The sequence below is a fragment of the Delphinapterus leucas genome, chromosome 13 (genome assembly GCF_059928025.1).
Source record: "Delphinapterus leucas isolate spDelLeu-1000000601 "Yukka" chromosome 13, BTC_Dleu_Yukka2, whole genome shotgun sequence".
NCBI classification, from domain to species: Eukaryota; Metazoa; Chordata; class Mammalia; order Artiodactyla; family Monodontidae; genus Delphinapterus; species Delphinapterus leucas.
The window spans coordinates 27,168,574-27,191,624 of NC_143141.1; the positions used below are offsets into that span (position 1 = coordinate 27,168,574).

General features: G+C 41.0%; 1 protein-coding gene across 2 annotated transcripts in view; it reads right to left on the reverse strand.

The window, feature by feature from the left end:
• The window catches only part of STAMBP (STAM binding protein), a 34,159-nt gene extending 18,428 nt beyond the window's left edge, over nt 1–15,731 (reverse strand). For both annotated transcript variants that reach the window (XM_089922961.1, XM_022563043.2), the window contains exons 1-2: nt 15,641–15,731; nt 13,547–13,764 (exon numbers count right to left, since the gene is read on the reverse strand). In XM_089922961.1, the coding sequence (XP_089779087.1) occupies nt 13,547–13,749 (203 nt within the window). In that variant the 5' untranslated portion in view covers nt 13,750–13,764; nt 15,641–15,731. The remainder of the gene's footprint in view (nt 1–13,546; nt 13,765–15,640) is intronic.
• Nucleotides 15,732–23,051: the final 7,320 nt, after the last annotated feature.

Genomic DNA, 23,051 nt, shown 5'->3' on the forward strand with positions numbered 1-23,051 from the left:
ACTTCCCAAAAGGCAAAACTCCCCACGTACCTGGGTAGGGCAAAAGAAAAAACAGAGACAAAAGAAGAGGGATGGGACCTGCACCAGTGGGAGGGAGCCGTGAAGGAGGAAAGGTTTCCCCACACTAGGAAGCCCCTTCGCGGGCGGAGACTGCGGGTGGCGGAGGGGGGAAGCTTCGGAGCCAGGGAGGAGAGCGCAGCCACGGGGTGCGGAGGGCAAAGCGGAGAGATTCCCGCACAGAGGATCGTTGCCGACCAGCACTCACCAGCCCGAGAGGATTGTCTGCTCACCCGCCGGGGCGGGCGGGGGCGGGGAGCTGAGGCTCGGGCTTCAGGCTTCAGGCTTCGGAGGTCGGATCCCAGGGAGAGGACTGGGGTTGGCGGCGTGAACACAGCCTGAAGGGGTTAGTGCGCCACAGCTAGCTGGGAGGGGGTCTGGGAAAGAGTCTGGAACTAAGAGGCAAGAGACCATTGTTTCGGGGTGTGCGAGGAGAGGGGATTCAGAGCACCGCCTAAACGAGCTCCAGAGATGGGCGCGAGCCGCCGCTATCAGCGCGGACCCCAGAGACGGGCATGAGACGCTAAGGCTGCTGCTGCAGCCACCAAGAAGCCTGTGTGCAAGCTCAGGTCACTATCCACACCTCCCCTCCCTGGAGCTTCTGCAGCCCGCCACTGCCAGGGTCCCGTGATCCAGTGACAACTTCCCCGGGAGAACGCACGCCAGCCTCTGCCACCATAGGCTTGCCCTGCATTCCGTACCCCTCCATCCCCCCGGCCTGAGAGAGCCAGAGCCCCCTAATCAGCCGCCCCTTTAACCCCCTCCTGTCTGGGTGAAGAACAGACGCCCTCTGGCGACCTACACGCACAGGTGGGGCCAAATCCAAAGCTGAACCCCGGGAGCTGTGTGAACAAAGAGAAAGGGAAATCTCTCCCAGCAGCCTCAGGAGCAGCACATTAAATCTCCACCATCAACTTGATGTACCCTGCTTCTGTGGAATACCTGAACAGACAACAGATCATCCTAAAACTGAGGTCGTGGACTTTGGGAGCGACTGTAGACTTTGGGGTTTGCTGTATGGAACAGACTAGTTTCTGATTTTTATGTTTATCTTAGTACAGTTTTTAACGCTTGTTATCATTGGTGGATTTGTTTATTGGTTTGGTTGCTCTCTTTTATTACTTATTATAATTTTTTACTTTAATAATATTTTTTAAAATTATTTTTTATTTTAATAACTTTTTAAATTTAAATTTAATTTTATTTTTCTCCCTTTTCTTCTGAGCCATGTGGCTGACAGGGTCTTGGTGCTCCAGCCGGGTGTCAGACCTGAGCCTCTGAGGTGGGAGGGCTGAGTTCAGGACATTGGACTACCAGAGACCTCCCCGCCCCATGTAATATCAATCAGCAAGAGTTCTCCCAGAGATCTCCATCTCAACGCTAAGACTCAGCTCCACTCAATGACCAGCAAGCTCCAGTTCTGGACACCCCATGCCAAACAACTAGCAAGACAGGAACACAACCCCACCCATTAGCAGAGAGGCTGCCTAAAATCATAATGAGGCCACAGACACCCCAAAACACACCACCAGACGCAGTCCTGCCCACCAGAAAGACAAGATCCAGCCCTATCCACCAGAACACAGGCACCAGTCCCCACCACCAGGAAGCCTACACAACCCACTGAACTAACCTTACCCACTGGGGGCAGGCACCAAGAACAGCGGGAACTACAAACCTGCAGCCTGCGAAAAGGAGACCCCAAACACAGTAAGTTAGGCAAAATGAAAAGACAGAGAAACACACAGCAGATGAAGAAGCAAGGCAAAAAACCCACCAGACCAAACAAATGAAGAGGAAATAGGCAGTCTACCTGAAAAAGAATTCAAAGTAATGAGAGTAAAGATGATCCAAAATCTTGGAAATAGAATGGAGAAAATACAAGAAATGTTTAACAAGGACCTAGAAGAACTGAAGAGCAAACAAACAATGATGAACAACACAATAAATGAAATTTAAAATTCTCTAGAAGGAACCAATAGCAGAATAACTGAGACAGAAGAACGGATAAGTGACCTGGAAGATAAAATAGTGGAAATAACTACCACAGAGCAGAATAGAGAAAAAAGAATGAAAAGACATGAGGACAGTCTCAGAGACCTCTGGGACAACGTTAAACACACCAACATTCGAATTATAGGGGTCCCAGAAGAAGAAGAGAGAAAGAAAGGGACTAAGAAAATATTTGAAGAGATTATACTTGAAAACTTCCCTAATATGGGAAAGGAAATAGTCAATCAAGTCCAGGAAGCACAGAGAGTCCCATTCAGGATAAATCCAAGGAGAAACATGCCAAGACACATATTAATCAAACTATCAAAAATTAAATAACAAGAAAACATATTAAAAGCAGCAAGGGAAAAGCAACAAATAACATACAAGGAAATCCCTATAAGGTTAACAGCTGATCTTTCAGCAGAATCTCTGCAAGCCAGAAGGGAGTGGCAGGACATATTTAAAGTGATGAAAGGGAAAAACTTACAACCAAGATTACTGTACCCAGCAAGGATCTCATTCAGATTCGAAGGAGAAATTAAAACCTTTACAGACAAGCAAAAGTTAAGAGAATTCAGCACTACCAAACCAGCTTTACAACAAATGCTAAAGGGAACTTCTCTAGGCAGGAAACACAAGAGAAGGAAAAGACCTACGATAACAAACTCAAAACAATTAATAAAATGGTAACAGGAACATACATATCAATAACTACCTTAAATGTAAATGGACTAAATTCTCCAACCAAAGGCCCGGTAATGTTAACAAAGATCCTGGGAGTCTCTGCTTCTGACAGGATCACTGTATTCCCATGTAGGGAGCACCAGAAGCCTGGGAGCCACCAGGGCCTGCACTGCTCAGTGCACCTCTCAGGGCAGCAATGCCAGGCTCCCACCTCACTGCTCCATTCAGCTGCAAGCCTCCCCACTGGGTCCCATCATGCCTTTTTAAAAAGCTTCTGTATAATGAGTGGAGAGCAGAGAGGTATATTTAGTGGCCTCACTCAGCACTCCAGAATCATCAATATGGAGCCTCTGGATCTCTCCCAGATGCCAGCTCCCCCCAACACCTGCACTCGTTCTTCTGTTACAATTAGGGTCAGGATGGGGGGTGTTAGGAGGGAGAGCATTCTGACAGAGTGTGAGTAAGGTCCCATAGTGAGATGCAATATGTATAGGACTGAAGGAAGGCCCAAGTGGCTAGAGCACAGAAAGCAAAGAGGTGAGTGCACGAGCTGAGGCTAAAGAGCCTGGTAGGAGCTACCCTATAGAGGACCCTATGCACCAGAAAAAAAGGGGTTCACATTCTTAACCTAAAATCAGTAGGAAGACTTGCAAAGATTTTTCAGCTGAGTGTTGACATGATTGCATTTGAAAAAGACCTCTGGATACTCGGTGAAGAAAAGATTGCAGGGTTTTTCAACCTCAGCACTATTGACACTTTGCGATGGGTAATTCTTTGTTGTGGGGGGCTGTCCTATACATTATAGGATGTTTAGCAGTATCCTTGGCATCTCCACGCTAGACGTATCCACACATGGAGTTCAGACAACCGAAGTCTCCAGACATTGCCAAATGTCCCCAAGGGGCAAAATCAACCCTCATTGAGAATCACTGAATTAAGGAAGAGCAAGAGAGAATGACGGAGACAACTGCTGGTTTCACCGTAGCCCAGGTAGCAATTATGGTAGCTTAGAATTGAGGAGGTGGAAAAGGAAGGAAGTGAACTGATTAGGGTTAGGATTAGGGATTAGGGAGATATTTAGGAAGTAAAGTCAATGATATAGGTTGCTTGGTTGAAATGGAAGGAGAAAGTGAGAGGAATTAAGGAGAATGAGTGATTCTGGCCTAAGCATACAGGGAGGTGCTTAGTACCATGAGCTAAGATTCCAGGTAGATCCTAGATTTTGAGCCAATGTAAAAGTGGAACAAGACTTTTGGAAGTAGTGGGATATGTGAGTATAATTGTATGTGTAGGAGGAACATAAATCATTAGAGACCAAAGGGCAAATTGTAGTATTCAATTACATTGGTAGCCCCCAGTGAACCATGCCTCCTGGCATTCATGACCCTGAGTAGTCCCTCCTCTTGAATCTAGGCTGGCTCTGTGACCTTTAACTAATGGAATATGGCAAGAAAAACATTCTGAGACTTCTGAGCCCAGGTATTAAGAAGGCCTGGTAGCTCCCACATTTGTGCCCTAGGGTGCCCATTTAAGAAGTTAGTGGCCATTTAAGAGGTCTAAGTACACTGAGACCACCATGCTGTGAGAGGCCCAACCTTGCTATTTGGAGAGGCCATGTGGAAGATAAGTGAAGCCCCTTGCCAGTGGTCCCAGCTAAGCTTCCAGTTTACAGCACCAATTTGCCAACCATATTTATGAGGCCACCTTGGAAGTGCATCCTTCAGCTCCAGTCAAGCCATCTATGTGAGCCGATGTGCTGGCCCCATCAAGCCCTGACCAAATTTCAGAATTATGAGCAAATAATTTGTTGTTTTAGGTCGGTAACTTTGAGATGCTTTGTTACACAGCAACAGATAACTGAAAGAGCCTCTCTAAGGCTCACTTTTGCCTACTGTAAATTAGAAATAATAATAATACCTACCTCAGATTTATTGTAAGGGTAAGTTAAATAATGCCTTGAACTAGAAGTACTCAAATATTGTTATCTTTATTCTTGCAGGCACCAAAAAAAGTACTTAATAGTTGATAATTTTATTGCACAATATTGATTAATACTGTTAATATTAACAGAGCAATTGTCACCTTCTCTGGCTGCCCTATATTGAACAGAACCTCTCAGTCACTCTGCTCCCTTCTTTGCTTCATAGCACTTAATACCACTTGAAAAATATATTTTTATTATCTGTCTTCAACACTAGAATAAAAGCTCCATGAGAGTTAAGACTTCGTTTTGTTCATTGTAATATCCCAAGTGACCTGTCACATATATGTGTTGAATGAGTAAAAAAAAAAAAAAAAAAAAAACCTCCAACCAAAAGACAGACTGGCTAAATGGACACAAAAGCAAGACCCGTATATATGCTGTCTACAAGAGACCCACTTCAGACCTAGGGACACATACAGACTGAAAGTGAGGAAAAAGATATTCCATGCAAATGGCAATCAAAAGAAAGCTGGAGTAGCAATTCTCATATCAGAAAAAATAGACTTTAAAATAAAGACTATTACAAGAGACAAAGAAGAACACTACATAATGATCAAGGGATCAATCCAAAGAGAAGATATAACAGTTGTAAGTATTTATGAACCCAACATAGGAGCACCTCAGAAAGTAAGGCAAAGGCTAACGGCCATAAAAGGGGAAAATCGACAGTAACACAATAATAGTAGGGGACTTTAACACCTCACTTTTACCAATGGACAGATCATCCAAAATGAAAATAAATAAGGAAACACAAGCTTTAAACGATATATCAAACAAGATGGACTTAATTGATATTTATAGGACATTCCATCCAAAAACAATAGAATACACTTTCTTCTCAAGTGCAAATGGAACATTCTCCAGGATACATCATATATTGGGTTACAAATCAAGCCTTGGTAAATTTAAGAAAATCGAAACCATATCAGGTATCTCTTCTGACCACAATGCTATGAGACTAGATATCAATTACAGGAAAAAACTGTAAAAAATACAAACATATGGAGGGTAAACAATACACTACTAAAAACCAAGAGATCACTGAATAAATCAAAGAGGAAATAAAAAAATACCTAGAAACAAATGACAATGAAAACACAATGACCCAAAACCTGTGGTATGCAGCAAAAGCAGTTCTAAGAGGGAAGTTTATAGCAATACAATCCTACCTCAAGAAACAAGAAAAACCTCAAATAAACAACCTAACCTTACACCTAAAGCAATTAGAGAAAGAAGAACAAAAAAACCCCGAAGTTAGCAGAAGGAAAGAAATCATAAAGATCAGATCAGAAATAAATAAAAAAGAAATGAAGGAAACAATAGCAAAGATCAATAAAACTAAAAGCTGGTTCTTTGAGAAGATAAACAAAATTGATAAACCATTAGCAAGACTCATCAAGAAAAAAAGGGAAAAAGACTCAAATCAATAGAATTAGAAATGGAAAAGGAGAAGTAACAACTGACACTGCAGAAATACAAAGGATCATGAGAGATTACCAGAAGCAACTATATGCCAATAAAATGGACAACCTGGAAGAAATGGACAAATTCTAAGAAATGCACAACCTTCCGAGACTGAACCAGGAAGAAATAGAAAATATAAACAGACCAATCACACACTGAAATGGAAACTGTGATTAAAAATCTTCCAACAATCAAAAGCCCAGGACCAGATGGTTTCACAGGCGAATTCTATCAAACATTTAGAGAAGAGCTAACACCTATCCTTCCCAAACTCTTCCAAAATATAAAACAGGGAGGAACACTCCCAAATTCATTCTACGAGGCCACCATCACCAAGATACCAAAACCAGACAAAGACGTCACAAAAAAAGAAAACTACAGGCCGATATCACTGATGAACATAAATGCAAAAATCCTCAACAGAATACTAGCAAACAGAATCCAACAGCACAGTAAAAGGATCATACACCATGATCAAGTGGGGTTTACCCCAGGATGCAAGGATTCTTCAATATATGCGAATCAATCAATGTGATACACCATATTAACAAACCGAAGGAGAAAAACCATATGATCATCTCAATAGATGCAGAGAAAGCTTTTGACAAAATTCAACACCCATTCATGATAAAAACTCTCCAGAAAGTAGGCATAGAGGGAACGTACCTCAACATAATAAAGGCCATATGTGACAAACCCACAGCCAACATCGTTCTCAATTGTGAAAAAACTGAAACCATTTCCACTAAGATCAGGAACAAGACCAGGTTGCCCACTCTCACCACTATTATTCAACATAGTTTTGGAAGTTTTAGCGACAGCAATCAGAGAAGAAAAAGAAATAAAAGGAATCCAAATAGGAAAAGAAGAAGTAAAACTGTCACTGTTGGCAGATGACATACTATGCATAGACAATCCTAAAGACGCTACCAGAAAACTACTAGAGCTAATCAATGAATTTGGTAAAGTAGCAGGATACAAAATTAATGTACAGAAATCTCTTGCATTCCTATACACTAGTGATGAAACATCTGAAAGAGAAATTAAGGAAACACTCCCATTTACCATTGCAACAAAAAGAATAAAATGTCTAGGAATAAACCTACGAAGGAGACAAAAGACCTGTATGCAGAAAACTATAAGACACTGATGAAAGAAATTAAAGATGATACAAACAGATGGAGAGATATACCATGTTCTTGGATTGGAAGAATCAACATTGTGAAAATGACTATACTACCCAAAGCAATCTACAGATTCAATGGAATCCCTATCAAACTACCAATGGCATTTTTCACAGAACTAGAACAAAAAATTTCACAATTTGTATGGAAACACAAAAGACCCCGAATAGCCAAAGCAATCTTGAGAAAGAAAAACGGAGCCGGAGGAATCAGGCTCCCTGACTTCAGACTATACTCCAAAGCTACAGTAATCAAGACAGTACGGTACCGGCACAAAAACAGAAATATAGATCAACGGAACAGGATAGAAAGCCCAGAGATAAACCCATGCACATATGGTCACCTTATTTTTGATAAAGGAGGCAAGAATATACAATGGAGAAAAGACAGTGTCTTCAATAAGTGGTGCTGGAAAAACTGGACAGCTACATGTAAAAGAATGAAATTAGAACACTCCCTAACACCACACACAAAATGAATTAAAGAACTAAATGTAAGGCCAGACACTATCAAACTCTTAGAGGAAAACACATGCAGAACACTCTATGACATAAATTACAGCAAGATCCTTTATGACCCACCTCCTAGAGAAATGGAAATAGAAACAAAAATAAACAAATGGGACCTAATGAAGCTTAAAAGTTTTCGCACAGCAAAGGAAACCATAAACAAGACAAAAAGACAACCCTCAGAATGGGAGAAAATATTTGCAAACAAAACAACTGACAAAGGATTAATCTCAAACATATACAAGCAGCTCATGCAGCTCAATATCAAAAAAACAAACAACCCAATCCAAAAATGGGCAGAAGATCTAAATAGACATTTGTCCAAAGAAGATATACAGATTGCCAGCAAACACATTAAAGGATGCTCAACATTACTAATCATTAGAGAACTGCAAATCAAAACTACAGTGAGGTATCACCTCACACCAGGCAGAATGGCCATCATCAAAAAACCTACAAACAATAAATGCCGGAGAGGGTGTGGAGAAAAGGGAACCCTTTTGCACTGTTGGTGGGAATGTAAATTGATACAGCCACTATGGAGAACAGTATGGAGGTTCCTTAAAAAACTACAAAGAGAATTACCATATGACCCAGCAATCCCACTACTGGGCATATACCCTGAGAAAACCATAATTCAAAAAGAGTCATGTACCACAATGTTCACTGCAGCTCTATTTACAATAGCCAGGACAAGGAAGCAGCCTAAGTGTACATCAACAGATGAATGGATAAAGAAGATGTGGCACATATATACAATGGAATATTACTCAGCCATAAAAAGAAACGAAATTGAGTTATTTGTAGTGAGGTGGATGGACCAAGAGTCTGTCATACAGAGTGAAGTAAGTCAGAAAGAGAAAAACAAATACCGTATGCTAACACATATATATGGAATCTAAAAAAAAAAAAAAATGGTTCTGAAGAAATAGGGGCAGGACACAAATAAAAAGGCTTGAAGTATTTTTTTATTGATAAACATTTTTATTCTAATATTATAGTAATAATTCAAGTGCAGTTCTCTTTGAAAAGTCAACTCTGTTAAAACAAAACTTGTTAAATATCTTTCATCAAACATAGGCATATTCTTTTCAGTCCCTCACAGCAGTCAGACCTATGTAGTGGAGGTAAGATTTTTTTTTTTAAAGCCTACTACATTTTGTTATTGCTTAAAAAATCTGAATCATTTGTCAAGGTCTCAGAAGCAGTGATTAATTGACTTTTGAAAGCTCTACCAGATACTCTGACATAAAATCATGAATCCAGACATCTGTGTCTGGCAGCGATGTGTCCACTAAATAGACCACTATTTTCTGGTCCCAAGGGTTAGTCTCTACGTAGACGTAAAGAATGGACTTGAGGACACGGGGAGGCGGAGGGGTAAGCTGGGACAAAGTGAGAGAGTGGCATGGACATATATACACTACCAAACGTAAAACAGATAGCTAGTGGGAAGCAGTTGGAGATCAGCTCGGTGTTTTGTGACCACCTAGAGGGGTGGGATAAGGAGAATGGGAGGGAGACGCAAGAGGGAGGGGATATGGGGATATATGTATATGTATAGCTGATTCACCTCGTTATACAGCAGAAACTAACACAGCATTGTAAAGCAATTATACTCCAATAAAGATGATAAAAAAATTACTAACTGGCCCTTTTACAGAAAAAGTTCTCTGATCTCTGGACTATACTCACAGTCTCTACTCTCTTACTGTCCATTCACCTTTCAACCCACTCCAATCTTTAATCCTTCCAGTGAAATTGCTTACCAAGATTACTGATCACATCATGACATCAAACTCAAATCTTGCCCATCTGACACAGCTGGCCACTGTCCTGCAAATACTGACCTCTTTTGGATCCCATGACAAAGTGATGGATTTCCTAGATTTCCTCCTACCTCTCAAACCTTCCTTCGAGGAAAGGTTTCTTGATACTTTAATACGCCATGGATCCTTCTGGCATCTAATGAAGCCTATGGACCCTTCTCAGAATAATTTTTTAAAGATATAATATAAATTATGAAACATTACAAAAAGCCCAATTCTACTGTAATGCAGTTTTCAAAATATTAAAAAGTTGTGATATGTGCTTACTTATTAATGCATTGTTAATACATTAAAAAACAGGATGTAGTTGTGGGTTTAATAACTCTGTACTGTAATTCTGAAGTAGTGATAAGTATAAATGTTATTTTGAGATACCAGCAACAATCATAATTTAATATGAAAATATCTTGATTTCTACTGGTGACAAAACTACAAATATTAATAATACTGTGGTTTGACGCCTATATTCAAAATTAAAGGAAGTGCTAAATTTCAGTTAGAGGTTAGTAAAAACAAGAAAAGTTTCTCCCGACCAAGTTCATGGACCCTGAATTTTATCAATGAATCCCTGTGGGTTCCTGGACCCCAGATTAACAACCACTGCACTACAAGGTCTCAGCAGTTTTCATGGCTTCAGAACCAACTATATGTTGAGTACTCCTGGGCTTGTATCTCCAACCCAGACCTCTCCTCTGAGTTCAGACTGCTACATCCAACCTCCTACTGGACATCTCTACTTGGATATCTCACAGATAACTTAAACTTTACACCTTAACAGGTCAAAAAACCAGGCCTGAACTCTTGAATCTTCCCATTACCCAACCCCTTTTCAACACCACTCTCCCCATCTCAATAAATGGACCAGCAAATCCTAAGTTACTCAAGGCAGAAACTGAGGTCAATCTTGATACCATCTTCTTTCCCAAATTATCAGTAAGTTCCATGGACTCTATCTCCAGAATACCATATCCATCTGCTCCTTTCCAGTCCACCATGTTCCTTCAACCTACCAGCCTCTCTCTTGACACTCCCTCCACCAGTTACCCCATAGCAGCCAAAATTTAATTTTTAAAATATAAGTAAGATTAGGCCACAACCTCACTTAAAACTTTTCAATGGCTTTCTATTGCTCTCAAGATAAAATGTAAACTCCTCACTGGCCTATAAGATCCTGTGTGATTTGGCCCCGCCTGCCTCTCCAACTTCATCTGCGGTCATTCTCCCTCTTCACTTGCTACACTCCAAACACAATGATCTTTCAATCCTCAGAACACACTAAGGTCTTTCCTACCTGAGAGCTTCTGAATACACAGCTGTATCTGTTTTAAATGCTCTGTTTTACGCTTTTGGAATGACCAACTCTATGGCATCCTTCAAGTCTCAGTTTAAATCTTACCTTCTCAGATAGATGTTACTCTATTTAATTAAATAACCTTGGTTATTCCCTGTCCCAGCACTCTCTGTTGCTTCCACAGCATTTTCCGCATTTTGTGAACTGTATATTTATTTGCTTACCTGTATACTGTCTTCTCCCATAAGTAGAATAAGGGCAGGGGCCAGTTTACTTACTACGTATTCAGGACCTACTGCAGTGTCAAGTAGACAGTAGGTATATGTAATATATATTTCTTGAATGAATATGGTCCTCACCCTCAAAGCACTTTCTATGTGGGACAACAAGACCCAGAGGGCCCTTCAGAAAATACCTGGTAGAGTGATTCCATGATTCTACTGAACTTTCTCAACTACGATTTCCCGAAAGAATTGTGTCCCTCATTCTGAGAGAACTACCTACAAGAATACTGGAAATATACAAGAATACTAATTCTACCAGCAGCAGAGTATATGAAGAGTGGGACAATAGCAAGAAACTTCTCAGGAAAATAAATTTTGTGCCCATTGTGCCTAGGAATGAAAAACCATAAAAGCAAAGAGAGGCAGAAATATAATTATAATTCTACGAAACTTTATCAACATTGAGGCCACATAACAGGACATTATGGTATGGATGGATGCAAGAACTCTGAGGAAACAGACACTATCTCTAAACTTAACAAGAAAACAATAGCAGTCCCTTTTCTCCATTCTAAAATTACAATATGAATTCTAGGCAATCCACTCTTACACCTGCTCTTCTCTAGAGTACTGGTTCTCAACTGGGTCAGTTTTGCCTCTTAAAAAGCATTAGTTTATGTCTGGAGACATTTTGGGTTGTCACAACTAGGGGGTAAAGGGTTCTACTGGCAATCTAGCGAGCAGAGAGACCAAAGATGCTGCTAAACACACTACAATGCACAGAACACTCCCCACAACAAAGAATTATTCAACCCCAAATGTCATTAACACCAAAGTTGACAGACTCTGCTTTAGAGTAGCATGTGATCAAAAACTTAATATCATATAATTGATAGGCATACATCATCTCTGGAAGAACATATAAGAAACTAATAAGGGGCTTCCCTGGTGGCACAGTGGTTGAGAGTCCGCCTGCCGATGCAGAGGACACGGGTTCGTGCCCCCGTCCAGGGAGATCCCACATGCCGCTGAGCGGCTGGGCCCGTGAGCCATGGCCACTGAGCCTGCGCGTCCAGAGCCTGTGCTCCGCAACTGGAGAGGCCACAACAGTGAGAGGCCCGCGTACCACAAAAGAAAAAAAAAAAAAACTAATAAGAGTGATTGTCTCTGGGGAGGGGAGCTAAAGGTTTGGGGGAAAAGAGGAGTGGTAGGGAGATTTAGTTTTTAAATATACACCCTTTTGTGCCTTCTGAATTCTGTACTACACATACATGTTACCTATTCAAAAACAATAAAAAAATAACCAAAAATTAGTGTGGCTCAAGACTATGATCTCAAAAGACTACCTTCAATTTATTAAACATTACCAAAAAGAAAACAAAAAGAACAGGACCTATGTTGTAGAATGAATCCTGAATTAAGAGTTAAGAAAATCCAGGTTTTGTCACTCCAGACTGTGGAACAAAGCCCACCACTAAACCTGGAGGGTGTTTCCTCATACGCAGAATGGGAGGATGATGTGCCTCACTCAATGTACGCAGAACTGTGAAGATCAAGTGAAATAATGCGGGTGAAATACTTTACAAACTATTTAAGAGCCATACAAATACACTGTAATTATTATTATTTTAAGATCCTGGTATCGTGAAAGAACAAAACTAGAAATTATAAATGAGACCCTTTAACATTATTCCCTTCCTAAATTAGACATCTTTTCCAATATCACTGGGGCTTTAGCAATTGTTCCTGTTAACTGAACTGAAATCTTCAATTTCTGCTGCAAGAGGCTAAGCAACTCAAGGGAAAGGTCTTATGATGAGCTATACAAACTGTAGGTGATCACTATTTATTTGATGATTTTTATGCTTATGATAAAGGTTAAGAAAAAAACTTTCTCCTGAGTCATTCAATTTGCTACAAAATAAGCAGAGGTGAGGAATTTTGGCTCTGTTAAACCTCAACAATAATTCTCTGATTGGCTGTCTTAATAGAGAGAGGACAGCGAAAAACATTCATCAATACAAAACATGTATAGTTTAAACACCAACTCTCTTGTCTAACAGCTGGGCCATGTGGGCACAAGCCAAAGAGCTAGGTCTCTTACTCATGAAATTACTGAGTCATGAAAACAACACTTTCAGCACTCATGTCTTTGAATGTCAAGGACAGCCAATATGTAGGAGCTGCTAGCAAAAATGATTAATGATAATGATGCTGTAAAGTTCTCTAGTTTTAGCAATTCTGAGCTGAAATAAATGAGCACAAGGACAGAATGAGTGAGGCATCAGTCACCGGAAAAGAAAATGGAAACTGGAGGCGTCTTACGTGATATACTTGTTATAGAGGATGAATGCATGTTCAATGTTGCCTTCCTCAGAGTAAATAGATGCCATTCGGATAATCTCCATTCCAGAGCGGAAGTACCGACGGGGTGGAATGTCTTCGTTTATCTCCACTGCGCTACCCATCTGGGAGAGAGCCCTCACCCGGTCTTCGGGTGGGAGGCTCACATCTCCACGGTCAGACATCAGGACCAAGAAGATCTGAAACAGAAAAAAAAAAAAAAAAAAAAAAGATGGCATCAACACCAAGGCCCCCATCAGCCGAGCACAGCCTAGTACACTGTGTTTTTCCCACAAACCTCTACCTTACAAAGAAATTAAAAGAAACATATCACATGCTGTAGCTCATATCAAATAAGGTCTCTTTCCCACAAGAAGCCTGAGACCCTCAAGGAAGCCCATATCACAAGGACAAAAGGATTGGCAGACTCAAAAACCCATAATCCCTGCACCATAATTAGGTGGTACAAAGAGTATAACTATAATGAGCCACTAGCGTTTCAATTCTCTCTTAATGCTAATTATTCCATGTCATTAGGTAGCCCTGCCCTTGGCATCATAAAAAGAGGGACAGTATCTTATATTTTTTCCATTATCTCTCCTCCCAGCTACCCACTTCCATCCACCCCAGTACCTGGCAGAGTATACTCAATGAACTTTCATGATGATAACTGACTTCAAGCTGATCATTTAACCTGAGGGTAACTGACTTGAGCACACGGTTAGTTAGAGGAAATGGTGTGGGAATGAATGTTCATAATCCCAGCTCTGCTCATGAAACCACTATTCCAGTCAACCTACAACATCATTCACCATTTCAGGGCAAGGAATTTAGACCTAGAAAACAATTTATTCAAATCTATCTCCAAAGACTAAGTACTCTCTGAATAACAAAAGGACACAAAGGTAACTTGAAATGCAAAAAACAAACCAACAAAAAACCCTGGAAGTTTTCCCTCCTTGGGTCTCAGATTGCAGTCATTCTATAATCTTTCTTGATATTGTTGCTGTTAGAATCAGACTCCAACTTCCAATCAGATACCACTCTACAATCATTTCCAAAAAGATTCTGGTAATTGGATACATACTTAATTACAGCACATCCTAACCAGCATGCTGTAGGATATACAAGCTACAGCAGATTTTGGAATTCAAGGCTCTGTGTCAATTGGCCTCATTTTGTCCTTTTAATCTTAAACCTTACTCATTCCCAACAGAGATCTTTTGCTTCAGTCGGGATTCTTATCTGCCCAGAAATCCTGACATTTCAGTTTCATTTGTCTATCCACTGCTTTTGTTTTCCATTCCAATCCCTCCCTCAGAGATGGTCTTCTCCGGGCCAATTCTATCTCTAGGTCACACTTCCTCCACCAACCTTCTTCTCAAACACCCTAATAGTACAAAAGTTGTGGGGACTACCAGGGATGTAGAGGTATTCCATCTCCTGTGGGAGCTTTTTTAGGGGCTCAGAAAGCTACTAGCAAATCTAAAACCTCCCCAAGTTGTCTAATTACTAAACTCAGGGCCAAGCCCATCAAAGCTAACGGAAGCAGAGCAAGCTTGTTGCTCTTCAGTCCCTCTTGGTAGAGGATCTTTTGGTAGAGAATGGAACCCCCTCCCGAGGCCAGGAAGTGGTGCCCAGAGCTACAAGGCTGAGCAACACTCCAGGGAGGAGATGCAGTATCCGTAAATAAGGGGGGAAGGTGGCGCAAAGAACCGAGGGGGAAAGATGAGGAGGAGGCGAAAGGAAGTAGCAGGAACGAGCGAAGGGGGCATATACAGTGGAGAGGGACCTCCTGACAACTGCGTGACGCCCCCTTCTCGAAGGCACTCAAGCCCAAGTTGTCAACACCCGGCAAAATCAGCAAAGGTTTTCGGGTCTTTCGCGTGCGGTAGGAGGGGACGCGCTGGGCCCGGCTGGGGACCAGAGCCGTCAGGGGCCTCGCGCGCGGCAGGCCGGGCAGGGGTCGCGGGGAGGAGAAGGCTGCAGGCCCCACACTCACGGTGGCCGCTCCCCGCCAGAGTCCGACCACGCTCAGCAGCCCAGCCCCACCATACCCCCGGGACCCTTCCCCACCTGTCCCCGCGGACGACACTCGGCGCTTCCGGAAACGTCACATCCGGCGCCCACCCCGCCCCCTCCCTCTGGTCTATCGGTTAATTCTCAAGAACTTAGGGCAAGGGGCGGCGACTGGTGGGCGGGGCTAGAGCTGCCACCTGCGGAAAAACCCACCAATGAGGAGAGAGCGGGTCGGCGGCCACTTTGGTAAAACAAAACCAACGGGGAAGAAAGGGGAAACAAATAGTTAAAGGACCCAATGACCAAGCTAACTTTTATTTTTAGGTTAGCGCGGACACAGTAAACGTCTGCGCTAACCTAAAATGTCTGCACTAACCACCGATGCATTCCACCATGTGAAACGCTACACAAGTTGTAATACAACATCCCTTAGAAAAGCTTAGAAAGTATGGAATCAGATAAAATCTATTACATAAATCATACATTTATTGGAATTAGACTGGCAACTTTCATGCTTACCCCATGCCTTCATGTCCTTCACATTTGTGAGGTATGTTAAATGATTATGTCAGTCCTAAAAAGCTACCTTGTCCCAGTTCTCTGGAGAAAACTGTATGAGGTTTATCAGAATTGATTGGGTGTTGAACACTATCCCACCAGCCTATCAATGCCCTATATATACTACTAAGTCGTTGGAAAACCAGGAGATGAGCTGTGTTTTTACTTTTATTTTTATTGCTAAATACATATCCTCGGGTCTTCTCTATGTGGAAATTTACTTTCTCTAAATTTCCATTCCCTTATTTTTTTTAGAAATTACTCAAGTCTCAGCTCTTGATTTCACCTTAATTTTGTTCATTGCCACATTCAGAAACTCAATGTCCTGTTCTGTTTTAAATCTTTGTGGCCAGAGAGGTAGGTCACATTAGACTCATTGGCTGTTAGGGTCCATCCTTGTTAGTGGCAAGGTTTCCAGAGGAAGAGTATTTGGAGAGCAAGCATTCTAGTGGTTTCCACTAGTAGGATCTAAAAGTAAATTTCATTTTGTAGACTTTAGCACACCACTTTAGCCCCTCACGTTCTTTTTTGAATACTGGTTAAATCATTAATTTTTTTTTAGCATATGTTACAACAAAATTTTACCCGTAAATTTGAAAAGCATATCTTCTACAACTATTTCCTTTTCAAACTGAAAGCCTTTCAAAGCTTCATTAAGAAAAGACTTCATCAGCTTGTTACTAGAAACTTCTCTCTATGTTTTCATGTATTAACTGATTCTGTTCATGGGGTTACCATCACATAAGAAGCAGGTGCACATTTGTTTTAGTTTAGCAATATTAGTTCTTGGTCATCATAATATTCATTAAATGTTTTAATATTTAAAGCTGTTTCAATTTCTAGTCTGAATTTTGTTAAATATTACCTTTGAATTTGTCCCTGCTCCAATGTATAGTATTCAGCTTTATAAATTTTAAAAAATATTAGTAGACTAAAGAACAAAGTTTAATATTTAAGATTGTCTAGAAATATTATATCAATATACATTTGTTCTTGACCACTATATAATATCAATGAATTTGCTTGCTTTTGACCACTGCAAAATTGTCAAGTACTTTTCTATTTATCTACACATACTATTTCATAAATGGGTGTGCTTAACAAGTACTAAATGCTTTAAAACTGAAATAGAAACCCGTTTGCTTTGGAGTCTGATTGTATTACCCAGTAATTGAATTGCTTTGTCCTACTGCTGACCAGAAGAATACCCACAATTTCTTTAAACTCTAAAAACAGTTGCTATAATAAAAAAGATCTTCTGCCTCATTGTCTTATTAACTTAAAATTTTGAATCTTATGAAAGAACTACTATTTTGATTTTGAGAAGGATTTTCCTGCCAGATAGCCCCTCTATCACACCCACATAAATCCAACATTCAAAGAGGGACTGCTGATCTGAAAACCTGGCTAAACTTACCAGGGTTTCTAAATCAGGGAAAAGAAAGCTCCTTCTGAAAACTTCAGTTTGTTTATGTTACTTTCTACACAAAATTGTTGGCCTGAGGTATTAGACAACTGTTTTTTGCCTAGCAAAGGACATAACACTAACTTTTTAATGTCACAATGCCAATAAAATTGTATTGAAAATGAGCGTTTAATCTCTAAGGGTCACTGTGAAAAGCAATGGGGACAAAAATATATGTATGACACATGTGTATATTATGAATGCATGGAAATTATGTTCCTTTTCAGTTGGAGTTGGAATTACCTCATGAAGAAGTTGTTCCTTGAGAAGGCTACAGTAAAACTAGTAACATTGAGGTGAATCTGAGGTTTGGGGCTCCACCTGTAGTTTGTTTTGAAGAATAGTATCTCCTATCACCAAGAAAAATATCTAGTTGGGAAAATGAGGTTTTGTTTTGTTTTTTAAAGATATATCATGCAAGCACAATGTTTATTTATTTATTTATTTATTGGCTGCCCTGGTTCTTCGTTGTGGCACGCAGGCTTCTCTAGTTGTGATGCATCGGCTCCAGAGCATGTGGGCTCAGTAGCTGAGGCACGGGTTTAGTTGCCCCGCAGCATGTGGGATCTTAGTTCCCTATCGAACCTGTGTCCCCTGCATCGGAAGGCAGATTCTTTTTTGTTTTTATTTGGAAGGCAGATTCTTAACCAGTGGACCACTGGGGAAGTCCCAGGAAAATGAGTTTTTAATGTATGCTTGTAAAGGTTTTAAATGTGTGTGTATTATTACAATTAATGCTTAAATTTGTGCATAAGCAGTCAATTTTATTTTAGACGTATTTTCTTCCTTTGGTACCTGCTAGTTAGCTGTGAGTTATACGATTTATTCCTAATAGCTGAGAGCCTTTTGTTTTAGGTAAGAGTGCCATTCTCAAGGTTGAAAATTTCAACAAGAGTTAAATGAGAAAAGAAACTTTAGGACTATTTGAGTTGTACAGTTTGGGTTGAGGGATTTTATCATTTTATATTTGGTTTACATATTTATTTACAAAAATATTGCCATATGACCAACCACTATAAGTTTGATTGCAAGATAAAGAATTGCATACTGCTGTATTTATACTCCTTGAAAAACATTCATTCATTCATTCATTTATTCAGTCAACAACTATTTATTGAGTACCTACTTTGTGCCAAACACTGTTCAAGGCATTGGGCATATATTAGCCAACAAAGCAGACAAAAAGAAACACAACCCTGCCTTCAAGGATCTTATATTCTAGTGATGGGTGAGGGAATGATGGATTACAAGCAATTATGTGATAAATAAGTAATTACATAGTATATTAGAAGATTCTAAATACCATGGGAGAAGTGGGCTCTGTAAAGGGAATCAGATTGAAGGAAAGGAGAAGTGCAGGGGGACAGTTGTAATTTCAGATAGTGCAGTCAGATAAACCCTCATTGGAAAGATTTGAGTAAAGACTTGGAGGTAACAGCAGGCAGGGAACAGCAAGTACCAAGGCCCTGAGCCAGGAGCTCTCTGATGTACTTAAGGACCAGCAAGGGCTGAGCGTGATGGGAGTGGAATGAGTGACAGGGAACATAGCAATAGATCATGTACATCAGGGCTCAGCAAACTACTTGTCTTTGCAAATGAAGTTTTATTGGAACACAGCCATGCCCATTCATTTACATATTTTCTATGGCTGCTTTCATGCTACCACTGCAGAGTTGAATAGCTGAGACAAAAACAATCTGGCTCACAGAGACTAACATTTTTACTGTCTGGCTGTTCATTTGTTGACCCCCGATGTAGGTAGGGCCACATAGGCCATTGCAGGGACCTTGGCTTTGACACTGAGAAAAATGAGAAGCCGTGGGAGGGCTCAAGCAGAAGAAGGACAGGATCTGACTAATGTTTTGAAAGGATCGATTACAGTGGCTGTGTTGACAAATTTTAGGCAGGCAAGGGTGGGAATAGGAAAGCCAGTCAGGACTGTGGTTCACAAGGTACACTGGGGCACCCCCCAGGACACCACATAAATTCACCAGCCTATAGCAGGATATTTAAAATTTTTGAAGGATTCACAGCAATATTTGACATCTGTTAGATACCATGTGAGCTTCTAGCTGGTAGGTAGTTCACAGTTTCAACATTAGGTTGTGCTATACTACTTTCAATGCTGTCATATGATTGTGAACCTGGGATTTTTGGCAGTAGTTGTAACAAAAGTCAAGTACTAATTGAAGATCAGTGTGGAGCAGGAAATGAGTCTGGCAGCATCCAATTTAATTCTAAGGTTTGAGATGTTGTACAGTGCCCAACAGTCCCCCACATTCCATTAGCAAGTAATTGTGGTTATTTCAGAGTGAAATAAAAATATTTTCCTTTTAATTCACATGTATTATTTTTCAAACGTCTACCTAGTTGTTGTAGCATTGTATTATTGTGCAAATGGAGCATTTTTCCTGTGGCTGCTCTAACAAATCACCACAACTGGTGGCTTTAAAAAGCAGAAATTTATTTTTTCACAGTTCTGGAGGCCAGAAGTCTGAAATCAATACCACTGGGACAAAACTAAGGTGTCAGTAGGATTTACACTCCCTTCAGAGCCTCTTGAGGGAGTTTTCGTTCCTTGCTTCTGCCAGCCTCTGGTGGTTGCTGGCATTGCTTGGCTGGTGGCTGCAACACTCCAGTCTTTGCTTCCATGGTCACTTTGCCTCTCCCTCTTCTGTCTCTATCAAATCTCGTTCTGCCTCCATTTTGTAAGATGCATATGATTACATTTAGGGCTCACCCTGATAATCCAGGATAACCTCCCCATCTCAAGATCCTTAATTTGATCACATATGCAAAGATCCTTCTTCTAAATAAGGTAGTAATATTTATAGGTTTGAGGAATTAGGATCTGATCTCTTTGTGTGGTCGTTATCCAGCCTACTGCAAACATAAATGCTTATTAATTATTGGCACCCAACTAGTTAATAAATGGGACTGTTAAGTATTGCTTTTAGCCTAGAGGCGAGACACCAAAGGCTCTGTAAATCTAGAAAGTTTGGGAAGCTTCTGAGTTAGGAGGCTCTCCTAGTAATCTGGGCAGGAAATGATGGGGACTTGGACTAACGTGGAAATGGAGGAAAGTGGTTAGAAGTGCACAAGTTCTAGATACAATTCAAAGGTAAGGCAGACAGAGTTTGCTGATGCATGGTTGGCAGGGAAGAAGAGGAGTCAAGTGATTTTGAAGGTCTCTGGCCTGAGCAACCGAAAAAATGATATTACCATGAACTGAGATGAAGAAAACTGGGCATGGACCAGGTCTTTTGCTGGGGAGGAGGGCAGATTGGAGATTCCATTTTGTACATGCTTAGGAAAGTCAATAAAAGAGAAGGAAAAGAGGGAAGGAAAAGATACACATTCCTGACCAGGACCTGCCTTCAGACTCTCCCCCTGCCCACAGGCTTACTCCACCTCTCATGGTGGCCAAATGTCCCCCAACCCATGAGCCCTTTAGGTTGTTGTGTTTTAACTTCCTACTCAAAACATGGACTGAGCAAATACACACATGAGACATCAGACAGAGGAGACTCAGAAAGCCTCTTCTGACCCAGAGTCCTAACGAGGGTAGTGTAAATGGGGCTCTGCTTCGGGAAACTGAAAATTACAGGACCCCACATTTCAAGTAATTATGGCAAATGATGGAGCAGAATTTCAGAAAGATGGAGGCAGTTGCACAGCTTTTGAATCTCACCAAACCCTCTCATGGAACTAGATCAACCAAAACCAAGTGCCCACGGGTAACACTTATCGAGAAACTAGAAACCCCAAAACAAGAGGGTGTGTCAGACCACCACCAACAGAGACCTGCCTGGTCCCAGCATCTGTACCAAAGGAAGTGTCAGACAGGAGCAAGCATCTGATGGACATGAAGACAGCAGTCCTTCAAAATGCCAGCAGGTATTCATTGGAAAGCACTGTGGGCCAATATGAGAACAGCAGCTGACTGGGAGAGATTTTACCAAACCCTAACGTGAGTAAGGACAAGGGGCCCAGAATAGTCTAAAGGGATGGAGCAGTCTAGCCCTTCTACATCTTCAAACTGAGCAGCCAGAGCTCCTTTCCAGGATGTGACCCACACAGAAGAGAAACTTCTGGGAGGAAAAACAGGCACAAAGGGAAATGTCTTGGTAAAAGTCAGGGAGGGCAGCAGAGCCAGGAAACCTCCGAAAGTAAGCCACTGTGTTTTTGAATACTACATTAAAAAAACAGACAAACAGAAATTCTGTGAAGTTAGAAAAGCGATTCTCAATCACACCTCCTTTTTATTTTTTTAATATATATATATTTTTAATTAATTAATTTATTTGGTTGTGCTGGGTCTTAGTTGCAGCAGGCAGGCTCCTTAGTTGCAGCTCCTGAGTTGTGGCACGTGAACTCTTAGTTGCGGCATTCATGTGAGATCTAGGCCCCTGACCAGGGATCGAACCCGGGACCCCCTGCATTGGGAGCTTGGAGTCTTATCCACTGCACCACTAAGGAACTCCCTTTTTTTTTTTTCTTCCTTCCTTCCTTCCTTCCTTCCTTCCTTCCTTTTTTTAAAGCTCCAAGTCATTTAAAATACATGACTTCTTACTAAAAATCTCCAGTTCATATAACCAAGGGGTTTATAACTTCTCCTTTAACTTATATTCCTGGGACTTCCCTGGTGGTCCAGAGGTTAAGATTTGGTGCTTCCAATGCAGCAGACATGGGTTGAATCCCTAGTTGGGGAGCTGAGATCCCACATGCTGCACAGCCAAAGAAATTTTTTTTTAAAAGTTATATTCCTGTATTATTGAATTTAGTGGTTTAGATTTTTTTTAATGTTTAGAAGATTTCAATTTATTTACCAGGAACAAACAAAACATAATGTAAAAACAGTTTTCAGGAAACTATTTCCATCATTCTTTTCTTCTCTTTCTCCTGCAGATTGGTGTATTATCCTTACAAGTTCTCCGTCATTCCATAAGAGAGCTGCTCTTCTTCTGGTTTCATAAGAGATGGTGAACCGTGTTAAAATATCCAGTTTACCTAAATTTCTAGAGTACACCTCAGGGAGCGAATGATGGGGTGGGATGTTGGGGCAGAGTGAGAGATACAGATTCTGGCGAGACTGAGAGTCATTCACAAAAATTACTGGGCTGTGGTGAAGGGAGAACAAAAATAAATCAGGTTCCTGCTGGTGGACAGGAAGCCAAAATGAAGAAGAATGGTGTGTAGCCGGGCAGTGTAATTAGGCCCATAAGTGCTGTGTCTTCTGATAGTAATTATGAACAGAAACCAACTAATAATTACGAATAACATGTAGGTGACCAATCCTTGAGAGCTGAGGCAGAGAGAAGGAAAGATGGCATTATACCTTGTCTCTGGTTCATTGAGTTTCCCAGGCTGGTTTGTGACCAATCCTGGGTGAAATCATAACTAAATCATTTTTGCTAAGGTGATCAGCTTTCGTGGGGTCGTTTC